Here is a 13,689-nt window from a genome sequence, read left to right on the forward strand (position 1 = left end):
GCCTGGCCAGAGGCCAGAGCCGTGCGGCTGGAGAGGAGCCCAGCCAGCTGGAAGATACCCCAGCCACCCCAAAGATACCCCAGCCACCCCAAAGATACCCCAGCCAGCTCACAGATACCCCAGCCAGCCCAAAGATACCCCAGCCACCCCAAAGATACCCCAGCCAGCTCACAGATACCCCAGCCAGCCCAAAGATACCCCAGCCACCCCAAAGATACCCCAGCCAGCTCACAGATACCCCAGCCACCCCAAAGATACCCCAGCCAGCTCAAAGATACCCCAGCCAGCCCAAAGATACCCCAGCCACCCCAAAGATACCCCAGCCAGCTCACAGATACCCCAGCCACCCCAAAGATACCCCAGCCACCCCAAAGATACCCCAGCCAGCTCACAGATACCCCAGCCACCCCAAAGATACCCCAGCCACCCCAAAGATACCCCAGCCAGCTCAAAGATACCCCAGCCAGCCCAAAGATACCCCAGCCACCCCAAAGATACCCCAGCCAGCTCACAGATACCCCAGCCAGCTCAAAGATACCCCAGCCAGCCCAAAGATACCCCAGCCAGCCCAAAGATACCCCAGCCAGCCCAAAGATACCCCAGCCACCCCAAAGATACACCGCCTCCTCCTGCTACACCAGCCTCCTGCCCGTGCTGCTCCGGAGCTGCGCCCCTACTCTGCTGTCAGGAGGACCGATGTGAGCTTGCAGAGTGAGACCACCTCACTTTGGGAAAGGTGAACCCCAATCGCACCCCACCACCTCTCCACCCTCGCTCCCAAACCCCTTCCTGCTCCCTCCGGCACAGGAATCGCCCCGGCAGCACACAACAACACAGCCATGCCTGTGCTCCAACACTTCCCGCAGCACCAAGCCAGAATCAGTATTTCCTTCCTCACAGCCAGCTGCGCGGGGACGGGGATTTTGGCTGACGAGAAGATTATGGTCTCTGACACCACATCTCCACCTCTGCTTGCCCAGGCCACCTCCAGCCGGGCTCCTTTCATCAGACAAAGCAGCCAGCAGCAGAAGCCTCCATTGCACGTGGCTCAGCGTCGGTGCTGCGGCGCAGCTGATGCTGCCGAGGCCATGGGATTTTTGTTTCCCTGACAGCAGCCATCACCGCTACCTTTGGATTTGTTTCAAGATGCTCAGTGGGCATCTGTTCTGCGAAATGTTAAAGGCTCTGCTGAGCTGCATACTGAACAGGCTCCTGCGCTGGGCGAGCTGGGGGTGGGCTGCACTTTGCTGGAGTTTCAGGCAATTTTATTTTTTATATACGTATATATATATATATATGTATATATATATATGTATATTTATATAAAATCATAGAATCATAGAACGGTTTGGGTTGGAAGGGACCTTAAAGGTCATCCAACCCCTCTGTCACAGGCAGGGACACCTGCCACTAGACCAGGCTGCTCAAAGCCCTGTCCAGCCTGGCCTGTTGTATACGTATATATATATATATGTACTAGGCAGCAGACTGGCCTGAGCGGCATGGCCCCGAACAGCGAGAGGAGGATGTGGCCAGGCCATCAAGCTGCCAGGGGCTGCCCATTCAGCACCTTAAAGCAAGCCATGGACATCTCCATCAGGCTGCAGACTCAGCAAGTAAGCACCACTGCACGCTGACCCATGGCTCAGCCTGCAGAGACCAGAGGCTGGCAGGAACCGTGCCATGAACCACCAGGCACTGAGTGAAAGCCATAAAAGACTTTTTCCAGGCTACCTTTGTTTTAAAAATGAGGCTTTGGGGTGAGATCTATTTATAGGGAAGGGCTGTCTATAGATAGTGACTTGGCACTGGCCGCTGTACTGTGGAATCATAGAATCATAGCATCATTTAGGTTGGAAAAGACCTTTGAGATCACCAAGTCCAACTGTTAATGCAGCACTGCCCAGCCCACCACTAAACCATGTCCCTAAGCACCGCACCCACGTGTTTTTGAAACACTTCCAGGGATGGTGACTCCACCACATACCTGGGCAGCCTGTTCTAGCGCTTGACCACCCTTTCAGGGAAGAAATTTTTCTTAATAGCCAATCTAAACCTGCCTTGGCACAACCTGAGGCTGCTTCTTCATCCTATCGCTTGTTATCTGGGAGCGGAGCAGGTGCACACAGATGCATGCGTTGCCCAAACGAATGCCAAGCAGCAGCCACGCTGCCATGGAGACCCTATTTCCCAACTGAAACCCCGGACATCTCCGCAATGAAGTTCTTCAAGTTGCAAAATACTTGTTGCAAAGACGAAAGGGCTCTTGTGATTCTGCCACTACAGCCTTCAGTTTGTGCACCTCCTTCACAGAGTGGAGAGATGTCCCGGTGACTAATGGGGATCCTGAGCCACTTTCACAAGACGTGCTGAACAAGAGCCTCTTTGCTTCCAAGAGCCAAGCTACTGGAGCAAACCCTCCCTGGAGCTCCTATGCCAGCACCCTTACCCAAGGGTCAGCTTGTTCCTGGCAAACGCAGCAACGTTTCTACATCAAAGGTGTCATGAGCAAACAACTATTGACCAAGAGAACACTTTGGCTGGAGAAAGGAAATGCTGAGCAGCTTGGAGAAGCTCTGAAAGTGGAGAAGTGCACAGGAAAAAAATGAGACTTTCCAGGTTAACCATGAGGAATGGTGACTTCAGCCCAGTCTTGGTGCAGAGCTGGGAATGTCTTAGGACCTGCTGGAAAACCACAATGAACGGTGATAGTGCTGCCCTCGTTAACAGGTCTGGCCCACTGGGCTTCATTAAGCAAAGACCTCAGCCCTGCCCACGGTGCTGAGGACAGGATGGCACCCGGGAGCTGCACCTCTGGAAGAGCCCACCCTAGACACAGCCGCTGCCAATACATCCCTGCTCACGAGGGACAGGTGTCACTCTGACGCCTGGAAGGACATCGGGACAAAAGATTGTTTGGCAACATGTGTCACCAGCTTTGTGGCAACGACAGCATCGGCTGCGCTGCGACATGCCAGCTTCAGCTGCGGCTCTGCGAGCCGAAAACTGCAACACTGAGATGACACGAGAGCAACACGGCACCACACTGACTTGCAAATTGTCACATGGCCTTTCCTGCCTTCTGGGAGGTTTTTTGCCATCCCCGCATTACTTATACACCTATTCCTTTGTGTTTAAAGCAAAAGAGAAGCACCAGGCATTTCCTCAGGGGCTTGCCCTGGTGCCCCAGCAGATGGGACGCAGGACAGCACAGGCACCCGAGCACGTGTCCTGCAAGGTTTGCAAACCAAAGCCACGCAGTTACCAATGCCACAAACAGAGCCTGGCCCGGGAGTGCCAGACCGAGCGGATTTTGCTGTTTGCAGCTGCAATACGAATGACTCACTCAGGACCTCCCGGGCTGTGTTGCTGGGCAGGATTGAAACTGGGTAGATCCAGCACCGGTAATGCTCGGCATGGCAGCATTTGTGCACTTCAGCAGTGGGGAAAAGCAGCAGGGAATGGAGGCCAGTGCCCTGGACTTGGGTCCAGCCTCAAGAGCAGCCCTTCCCGGGCTCTGCTCAGGCACTGGCAGCCTGGGCTCACACCAGGTCCAGCCTTCACAGGGGCACTAGCGAAAGACGAAGATAGCAGCAGACAGCGCACAAACCCTTTGCTGGAAGCATGCGGGAGGCTTTATAAGACACACTGTGCACAGCTGTGGTGTCAACGAAAACCTCAGCCCTGCTTCGTTGTCAAAACTGGTCCAGCTTGAGGACGTGGCCCCTGAAGGACAGGAGAGCTGGGATGCTCGTGACCGTCTCCCCAGGGCACCTCACAGCTGAAGGGCCTGCGAACATCCCTGCTCACCACTACACAGTGCTTTTGCAGACCAGGTGTCGCTGCACAACAGAATATACCGAGAAACAGCAAAACATCCCTTTGAAAGGGAATCTATTTTGTTGAGAAGCAGGATGGTCCCCAGGAAAGCATTCTGATCGGTCACAGTCCCTGCTGTGACACTGCTGACACTCTGCTCCTGCTGCACTCAACACCTGCTCTTTTGGGAGCCTGTAAGCCTCCCGACCCCCGACCCCCCCCCCAAAAAAAAAAAAACAAACCCAAACCAACCTCCAGGAGGAATCCCCTGCTGTCACCTGTTCTCTTGGCATGATGATCCCTCATTTCCAGAGAAGAGCTGGATGCTCACCCTCCCGCATTCCTCTGCACTGCCAGTACCTGGAGAATTGCTGCTCTCACCAAACGAGCATGTTGGGGGGACTGGCAGGCTCCCAGCTGGCAGACCCCTGGGAATCTTGCAGGGAAGCAGTCAGAAAAAACAGTCTTTGCCCTTCTCTGGTGCCTTTCAGCTGAGGATCTCCAAGCACGCTGATCCAGAGGCTAATTAGGCAGAAACAGGAACAGCTGGCAGGACAGGGGAGGGATGCAAAGGGGCCTCAATTGCTGCTGGAACTGCAGCGGGCAGGAGGCTGTGTGCCTCCGCTCTACCCTGGGATTAACTCTTACCTGTCTCCCACTTCCCCAGAATGGTTGTTGATGCTCCTGGCCTGCCCCAGGCTGAGGCAGAGCTCACCCTCCGGCAAAGAGACACACATTGGGGCAAAGAGACACACATTGGGGATTAAGACGATGTTTTCCAGGTAGGATCGGTCCAACAGTGTGGGCAGGCAGTGAGGAGCCTGAGCCCCGATCCTGATGCTCTTACCATTTTGGAGAGCAGAGCAAAACCCTGGGGGCCCAAACCCCCTCTGCCCGAGCAGGGCTCTGCTGGAGGGAGTCTCGCCCCCGGGCCAGGTTTCAGCAGCACGCACAGCCGCACAGGAGCTCGCAGGGGCCCAGCCGAGGCTCCTGGTGGCCGCCCTGCCCACTCCAAGGCAGCTGTGGCGCACAGCTGGCAGGCAGGTCCTCCTGCCTTGGAGCGCAGCTTTCCACGGCTGCAGACCAGGTGAACTGTGGGCTGTTACACGCAGCCCAGCAGCAGACCGCAGGAATACTCCTTCCCAGTCTGAACACCGAGTTTTTGGCTTTGGGAGCCCCCTGGAGCAACAAGCTCCACGTGCCCATGATGCCTCATGTCTTTCCATGAGTTTCAAGTTTCCGTGCTCTTTCCAGGCCAGTTCCATGTCTCACTGGTCTCCTAAATTGAAGGAAATTATTTATTTGTAGGTAATGCAGGCACAGTGGGACCGGGAAGCTGCAGAGCATGGCATGACAGCGTCACTCCTGCAGCCACTCTGCCCGTCTTCCCAACCCTCTGAGCACAAGCTCCTGGCGCAGGTCCCAGCCCCAGGCCCGATGCTCAGAGTTTCTTCCCACTGCCAGAGGCTCCTGTGCTTGAGAAAAGCCACGTAAGATGCAGGGTGGACAAACGATTAGAAGGCAAGTGCTAAAGGCCGTCTGTGGGAATTAGTCCTCTCTGTGGCCAAGTGCCCACCTTGATGGGCAGAGGGACAGGAGGCTGTGCGATCCGTCTCCGTTCTGGACATAAACCTTTCCCTCCCCCCATACAATGAAAACTGCATCAATAGATCCCCCATCTGCTCACATACATCACACACTTCACTCCAGTTTATTAGCTGGAATAAATCATAAATATTTCATTATATATCAACAACGCTCGACTCCGGGAAGGTGCAATCCATCACCTCGACACTCCTTGCGACCTGCCGCCATGCAATAAGCTTTCCAGTCTATTAAACAAGATTGATACAGTGTGCTAGGATGGACTAGGGGAATTTATTTATGGAGCACTGGGAGAGCGAGGGCATTGAACACATGGTGCTGCATGGGCAAATCGGAGCTGCTCCCGTTAGCCCCTTGGACGGGGCAGCCCAACCAGAAAGCCCTGGAGCAGCAAGAGGCAGAGTCCCCTGAGCGTGGCATGGGACAGCCACCGTGGTAAGAAGATGCCATGCCAAAGCAGGCTGCAGGCTGAACCCCAAGAAGCCCAGATCCAGATGCAGGTCCTGTGCCAGGAAGGGGAGCTCCTACACCCAGGCTGGACTGCAGGGATGGATCGGCAGAGCTCAGGCAGAAAGCTCCCACCTCTGCCCTGCTCAGCACCCCCATGCTCAGCGACATAGAGAGGAGAGCCCAGCGCTGCTGTGGCCGCACAAAGAGCAGCAGCTGCTGTTCTGTGTTGGTGCATGGGTTCCTCAGCGCTGTGAGAGCTGCTGGGCCCAGAAATATTTACTGTAGTGCCAGGATTTTGTTGCATTTTGTAGCTCCAGGCTCATTTAATGCCACACCTTCTCCTTTACTTCTGCCTACTGTGAAAGCAAACAAGCTCTCCAGCTCAGCAGTGGCCAGCAGCACATGGAAGGGACTTTTCCAATGCACAGTGCAACCCCAGCGCTGCTACTTGACCTCTACTGCCACCACATCCTAACATGTGGGGCACTGCCACCCACGCTTCACCCTTACAAACCGTGCTGCTATTGCACGCGGCAGCAATGCTCCCACAAACTGTTGTTATCTCCCCTCCATCAGAGATGCGAAGATTAAGTGATTCAGCGAGGATGACACAGAGCAGCTCTGAGCCCAAGCTTAGTACTCGCAGCCCCTTTCCACGCTGGAGCTGACGGAAAGCCCAGCACCAGCCCGGCAAAAGCATGCTTCCTCTGGCAGGGACCTTGCAGACAGCTGCAGGTCAGCCCCCAGCTCAGGAATCCAACCTCATCCATCCAAGAGAGACCTCGTCTCGCCAAGCCACGTCTCCCTTTAGGAGCAACAGCGCCACTGCTGCTAGTAACTCCGGTTGGGTGTTGGGTGTGCTGAGTTACCAACGCCGGCTGGATGCTCAGCAAGATGCTAACCTGCGCAGTGGTAACCCGGAGCCTCTCCGCGGCACGCTGCACTGCTGGGATTGATTAGAGGCAGCCTTGCTCCTGGAGGGGATTGACACAGCCTTGGCAACGATGATGTATGTGTACATATCTATTTAATGAAATGCTAAATGATAGGCTAAATAACAGAAGCAACTTTAGCTTGATTTATGGCATGGAAATGAGTAATGTTTGTCACTGCTGTCAGCCATCTTGGCTAAGAACAGAGGTTACGGGCACAAATTGTAGCTAATTAACAGTAATTAGCACTTCTGAAATTGTGGATTTTGGCTCCTTCGCAGAGGCCAGTTGCGCAGCACCGCGTGTCCCGGCTCACGTGGGTCACCTGGCTGGGGGGCCGAAGGCTCGTCACCTCTCCCCACTCACTCCCATGCACCCCAGCACTCCAGCACACAGGTTCTCTGAAACCAGGCTGCTTTCCCAGCCTTGCTCTGCTCCTCCTCTGCTCCCCCACTGCTGTCTTGCATCCCCAACCGCTTTAGCAGGAAAACGCAGCAGGAAAACCTTGGGCTCCTCTGACATCCTCCCGGCATCAAAATTAACCAAAGCCACCCCCAGACCTCATCCTTTCTGCAGGTTCTTGGATCCTCTTTTGAGTTACAAGGGGATCTGAGAAAGCTCCTGCTAATCCTGATCCAGGGCATAAAGTTGAAATCTTGAACTTGAACTTCTACTTCTGCACACCTTTTCCCTCCTGCACAGACCACGATGGCGAGACTGGCCCAACACCCAAAGACCAATTTGCTGCTGCTGCTGGCGCCTGTCACAGCAGTGGAGCAGCTCCCTGAGGGTACTCAAGTCCATCTACCTTCACCTGATCACTTGGACCAGCAAAATGCATTCCCTGGGCTCACAAAAGACAATGACGAAAAATAAACGGGCTGCTTCTGCAGGGGCAGGGGGCTGCTGCAAGGCACCACTCCTGTTGCGGTGTACCGAGGGTTTGGTGTGCGCTGCAATCATTAATAAAGCATCAAAGGCTCCTGAGGGGGAGAGTTTGAAACTTCTTCAAAAAACACATGCATATTAATAATGCACCAATTATTCATGAGGAAACCATCTCCCCTCCCAGCAACTTCCAGGGCTCCTGCTTGCTCGGGTGCTGCCTGGGTGCAGTGCAAAAGCCCTTCCCAGCGACCCAGCCCCGGCACCAGCTCTCCACTGGGAGAAGTGCCGGCACTGTGCTTCTTGAACCTGCAGCTACCCTGGCACTGCCAGCCCCGGTGCAGCACCTCAACGCTCTCGCTGGCAGCAGCCCTACCTATCTGCTACCCGTCTTGCTGCCAAAACCCTCCAGCGGAGCCAGGGAGTCGCAGAAAGGAGAGCGGCTCAGCAGCTACAGCCCAGAGATACGTTCCTGCAGTTGCGAGCGGGCAGGTCAGCCCGGAGAGGAGCCGGCTGCTCCCCTCGCAGGTCCGAGAGCCTGGCGAGCCCTGCTGACGACGCTTTGCAGGGCAGTGATGGGTTTCCTAGCAAACCCCAGCCCACAGCCCCCTCAAGGTCCACAGCAAGCTTGGCTTCAACCCCCTGGAAAGGAAGAGCTCTTCAGCCTCTGGTCAGACGCAGGAGCTGCCCTGAGGGGTCTGGATGATGCCTCTTGCTCTCCTGACGTGGGCTGCACAGCCACACACAGGGAGGGTTGCTGCTACCTTCACTCAAACTGCCCGGCAGCGGTGGGTGCCCTGGAGGGAGCATGGACAGCCAAAGACAGCGATACAGCGAGGATGGTATCGGTTGTGCCCATGCCTCCCCACAAAACAATATCTGAGAGTAATAGGTGGCTGTCATGCTTTGTGGGCCACTGTCCACTGAGGCAGAGCAAAATTTCGACACTGTTACAGATTTCTACCTGTGTGAAATCTGGAGGTAATTTAATGGCTCACGAGAAAGGAAATAAATCTATTAGAACGGAATCGCTGTTTGTTTACGTATCTTGCCATGAACATCACCACGAGCAGCAGCAGCAGCAGGTGTATGTGCAAGCACCATTTATTTACATAATAAAATTGCCAAGTAGATTTGTAGCTCAGGGGCATCCCTGCCTCTCCGTGCGCGTGCCTAACTCCCATTAGCACTAATGGCAGGCGCTGTGTGCTCAGCAAGCGGGGAACAGACCCTCCAACTGCCCTAATGGCTGGTACTATGAGATGTAGGGATGTAGACTTGGTCAGGGGATGAGAATTACATCGCAGCTTCAAGCTGCTTTGCAGTCCTCCCCATCTGCAAGAGCTGTCGGGTCTGCTGTGAGCTGCCTGCTCCTGGGAGAGAGGGGGTTAAGCAACTGACTTCCCAGTGTCAAAACTTCTCCAGAGACCCCTGGAGCATCCAGCAAGAGGAAAAAAGAAAAGCAGAGGAAAAAAATGAAAAAACGCTCCAGCCTGGAATGAATTCCTGTCATGCTTTGTAATGGGGAAGTTTGTTTGTATTCCACAGGCAGCAGCACTGAGCCTGCTGTCAGAGCCACGCTGGGAGAAAGGGCAAAACCCTGCTGAGATGAAAGAATGTGAAGCACTGGTACAGCCTCCCCTGGCATTTACACCTGGAAAAAAAAAAAATCACTCAAGGGCATCTCACAAAGAGCTGTGCTAATAAGGCACTCCTCCCCACGATGTGTGGCTGCCCTGGTGGAGTGGGAGATGGAGCGGTGCAGGGAATGCTAGCAGCATCTCCAGGTACCTGGGAGGCGACAGCTGCAGATAAGAAAAGTCTGATTTCAACCCAGTAATCCTGAGCTGCACTCTCCCCATCTCTGCTTCCAGCTAGGGGAAAGGGGGGAGTTGGGGACTTGCTGCTGGACAGATGAGGAGTGCAGTTACCACTCGTCTTGGCTGATAAATCAGTGATACCTTCCCCTCACACACACGTTTTTTAAAGGTTCCTTGAGTTTCTGGTACCTCTCCGGCAGCAGGGCGAGAAGCCAGGATGATGCCTGCTGACCCCATGCTGCACCGAGGTCTGCCCTCGCGGCTCGCTTGCACAGCGCATTCCCTTTGCCACCCCAAAGGGTGTTGGGTGCAAATCCCCCCCTCCATGCTCTGCCCTACACCCCAACCTGACCGCCACGAGTGGGCTCACGCACCACAGAGACCTGCCTCTGCTCACAAGAGGACTTTTCTCCTGGGGGACCTGGCTCAATCAGCCGAGCACAGGAGAGAAGACAAGGTGGTGTTTAGGCAGGGACAGGTTAACCTCTTGTGTCACTTTGTCCTGCTGCACCGTGCCTTCACGCAGGATTCACCCCAAGGGTGCAAAGGGCTGGTTTAAGGCTGGCGGTGGTGTTGGCAGTGCTCTAAATCCCAGAGACGAACAGAACTAGCAGCTTGAGCTTCATCTGCAGACACATCAGGGGAGCTTGGAAAGCATCATCCACTGCATCCCTTCCAAATTCCAAACCCACTCCCACCCCCTGCAAACAGGTTTCCCAGCATGCACAAACGGCCAGCAGGTTTTGGCTAGCAAACACAGAGGCCCATCTCCATCCTACAGTTTCAGGACCTCAGGGATTGCTGCATATGGTCCCTGCTCCAGCCTTGGCTTAGGTTGGCATCAGACCTCCTTCCATGCCATAAGCCAGCAGACAAAGTCCTGGGCACCAGCTTCCAGCCAGGAGAGGACAGGACCAAATGGATTAACAGAAAACTCAGACCTTGGCAAAGTCTGGCAGCATCCTGGGTCCTGCCTGCCCTTGGCATCGGTGCTGGACCTCATTTCTGGGTACACTCGGCACATGTAGCTCAGCATGACCGGGAGCCTGTCCAACCCTTCAGCACATCGCAGACCTGAAGGACAAGCAGCAGATGAAGACTCCACAGGCTGCACACCCTGCTCCAAGGGTGCCATACTCCTCTAACAGAAAACAGCAGACAAACCAGCCAAGCCTTTGAACGTCTCTGCAAGCCAGGCAGCCAAGACTTTGCAGGTTCACTCATCATTACCAGGAACTCATGGGTGACTGATATGACACAAGTAGGCTGGGCAGAGGGAGCCCCCCTGCCTCCTGCAGCCAGAATTACTGCAGATGGGTTTGCCCAGAGGACAAGCCAGAAAAGAAAATGGGTAAGTAAAAATGAAAAACGTTTGTGTGGTTTTTTTTTTTTTCACATTAGCATTTAAATATTTATAGAAATCCCTGCAGACAACAAGATGAAAAAGAAAACTCAAAGACTAATAAATAAGTAAATGCTCCAAGGTGTGGCAGCCCAGCTGAACACAGCTGCCACTCAGCTGGCGAAACTTTGAAGAGCGTGGTAACCATACGTGCACAGCTAAAAATAATAATTGTGATAATAAAAACATTAGACTAAACCCCTCTGCTTTGGCTTCTGCCCTCTGCAGATCAATTACACCTTAGCTAAAGAGTGCAGTATCTCTTCTTTTCCGTGCGGTGACTTGTCCCAGTCTCCGGTGAGACAAACTATTAAATAAAGCAGAGATAATGATGGGAGGCTGTTGACTAAGAGAGGCAGTGGTGGGATACGAGGAAAGATATCTGCCTTAAATTGTTTGCTTAAATATACAGAAGCCTATACTTTTGCTTACAGCATACTACCATTAGTCGTAAGTAAATATGTTCTCAATTGTCTTGAGCGAAATCCAGAGGGATGACTCTTGTGGAAAGTAAAGAGCCTCTCAAAGCCAGGGGTGTTCAGCTCTTCATCAAGCACTGTTACCAGCCCAATAAAATACCTAACAAAAACCTCACCACTTCACAGTGCTCAGTCTTGGATCACGCTTGCTAAAAGTGATCCCTCGCTTTCCCGTGCTGAGGAAGGAAGGAAACCGGGCCACTGGCTTCCTGGCTCGTCCTACGAGCTGTAATCAACATGGCAATTCCCTGATCCTGCTCTGCTCACGGCTGTGTGCTGGTTTAAGTAAATCAAACACCAAAAATTGTTCAGCAAGCTAAACAGATTGTGTGGGCACCGGCAGAGTGCCTCAAGCAACAGGAAACCCGGCAAACAAGGAGGAAGGGAAAGCTGAGGATGTAAAATAAAGTGGAAAAAAGACAGACAGACAAAGGTGGAAGGAAGGTCTATTTTCAACAAATTTCCTCTTGAGCTGGGCATCTCTGGTGACAGGTCAGGGCTGAAGATAACCCCCATCATCACCCAAACCTGAAGAACAGGCACCCCTGTGGCAAGCAAGGCAGCCCTTCCCACCCGTGGGCTGCTTTAGGGGAAGCTCCCGGTGTGGGATGCTGTGCAAAGCAGCCCACCAGGACACAAACAGTGTGTGTGGCAGCTGGGACACAGGCCCACAGGACCATCAAACCCAAAACCTGCAGTGCAACTGTTTGAGCATCCCCACTGACCTGCTCCTGCTCTCTGCCCCAACTCCTCGCAGCCTCTGCAAAATCTCAGAGCGAGCAAACGAGGAGGTTTAGCTCCTGCCAGATTGTTGCCAGAGTGAAACCTTCCTCCCAAGAGCTGGGCACGGCAGCTTGAGCGGGATGAGGCCAGGCAGCAAGCAGGCTTGCCTTGGCAAGGAACTGAAAAACGAAGCACAAACAGTCTGTACGTAGATCACAACTCTTGTCTGGAGCAGCGAGTTGCCAGTCTGGCATCTGCAAAGCTCAACGCTGTTTGCATTTTGGGCGATTGCTTCAACATTCAGTCTTAATCGTTACCTCTCCTACCCTGATGCTCTCTGCGGGGCTACAAGTAAATCCAGCCCATCAGTCACTGCTGCAGACAACTCTCTGAAGCACCGATCCTTTCTGCTGAAGAGGCTTTCCAAAGCCTCACGGTCACGGGGCAATCAGTGGTAGTAAAGACACAACGAACACTTAAGTCTTCACAGCACCCAAACCATGAGCATGGACCAGTGAAATTCCCTGGGGCCCCGTTCCAGTCGTACTCAGGACAATTTCATGCCATGGTCCTCTCTTCTGCACGACTGTGCAGGGATCTCACTCATCTGATTTGATTCTGACCTTTCCCTATGGGGTATTTAATTTGGCACTGGAGGAAACATGCTATTTATACAGCAGTAAGTAGCCACTTGAAAGAAAGCCTTGCCAATGATCCCACGGGCTCTGCCAAGTACCATGAGAAAGACGATTGTTCAGCCCATTTCTTTACCACATCCTGAGCTCAGTCCTGCACTTTCCCTCTTAGCCCACTTGCTGGCTTGCAGTTCTCCTGCTAGATCTTCTGACAGGCTTGCAGAGCCCAGCTTGACATCCCTACAACATAACCCAGCTGGAACTGCAGCCAGGACTCCTTGCAATAGTCCCTGGGATGGGATGGGAAGAATCATTCTCAGTGACCAAAGCCTAAACGAGCCCCTCTCCCTTCAGGCTGCCGTAGCACAGCTTGAAAGGGAAAAGCAAACAGAGACTGGAAGGGAACAGCCTGGATTTTGGAGACGCAGGTGCCTGCTGTTCCCACCGGCTCTCAGTTGGGGTGCAATTGCTCCGTGCCTCTGAAAAATTGGATGTCGTGTAGCAGAGGTTCTCAAACAAGTAAAGGGCTGGCATCCAAGACGTTTGATACAACTAGAGCAGAGCTTTGCAGAGAGTAAACAAATTCTGTGCCAAAAGCCGCTCTCATTTACAGCTACAAAAATCCCAAGTCACTCTCTGAACTGCTGAAAACATCAGTCTTGCAAGCAGTCAAGGAAACACAGGGTTTCATTTCGCTGTGTCCTGATGACCCTAAGACTTCCAGCCATCAGGTAAACCCGGCAATATTGTCTCCTCAAGAAGAACGAATAAATACTGAGGCAGGAAGCAGAAAAAGCAGATTCCCTCTCCACAGTGTTAGAAGTGTGTGTGTATAAGGAACATTTTGAGAGGATAAAGGAATCTTTACACACAGCTGATATATTGGACACCATGCCATCTTTATGTTTTTACTTCTTAAATGAGGGCTGAGTGGAAATG

The 13,689-nt window shown here is 53.4% G+C and overlaps 1 protein-coding gene and 1 long non-coding RNA gene across 9 annotated transcripts in view; one reads left to right on the forward strand and one right to left on the reverse strand.

The window, feature by feature from the left end:
- Nucleotides 1-13,689, reverse strand: part of ACSF3 (acyl-CoA synthetase family member 3) — a 68,165-nt gene that overhangs the window by 9,421 nt on the left and 45,055 nt on the right. The window contains exons 8-9 of one of the 8 annotated variants that reach the window (XR_013923658.1): nucleotides 4,468-9,345; nucleotides 1,288-4,365 (exon numbers count right to left, since the gene is read on the reverse strand). The exons of 4 other annotated variants lie outside the window; for them this stretch is intronic. Coding sequence is in view for 3 of the 4 variants with exons in the window: in XM_080364878.1 (XP_080221004.1) it covers nucleotides 9,080-9,345 (266 nt within the window). In the remaining variant the exon portion in view is untranslated. 3 more of the 8 variants (XM_080364882.1, XM_080364878.1, XM_080364879.1) reach the window with 3 other exon arrangements.
- Nucleotides 525-4,037, forward strand: LOC308053541. Its single transcript, XR_013923659.1, has 2 exons — nucleotides 525-3,486; nucleotides 3,552-4,037. It is a non-coding gene; the product is annotated as an uncharacterized lncRNA (long non-coding RNA).

Source organism: Falco punctatus (genome assembly GCF_963210335.1).
Source record: "Falco punctatus genome assembly, chromosome: 14".
Lineage (NCBI taxonomy): Eukaryota > Metazoa > Chordata > Aves > Falconiformes > Falconidae > Falco > Falco punctatus.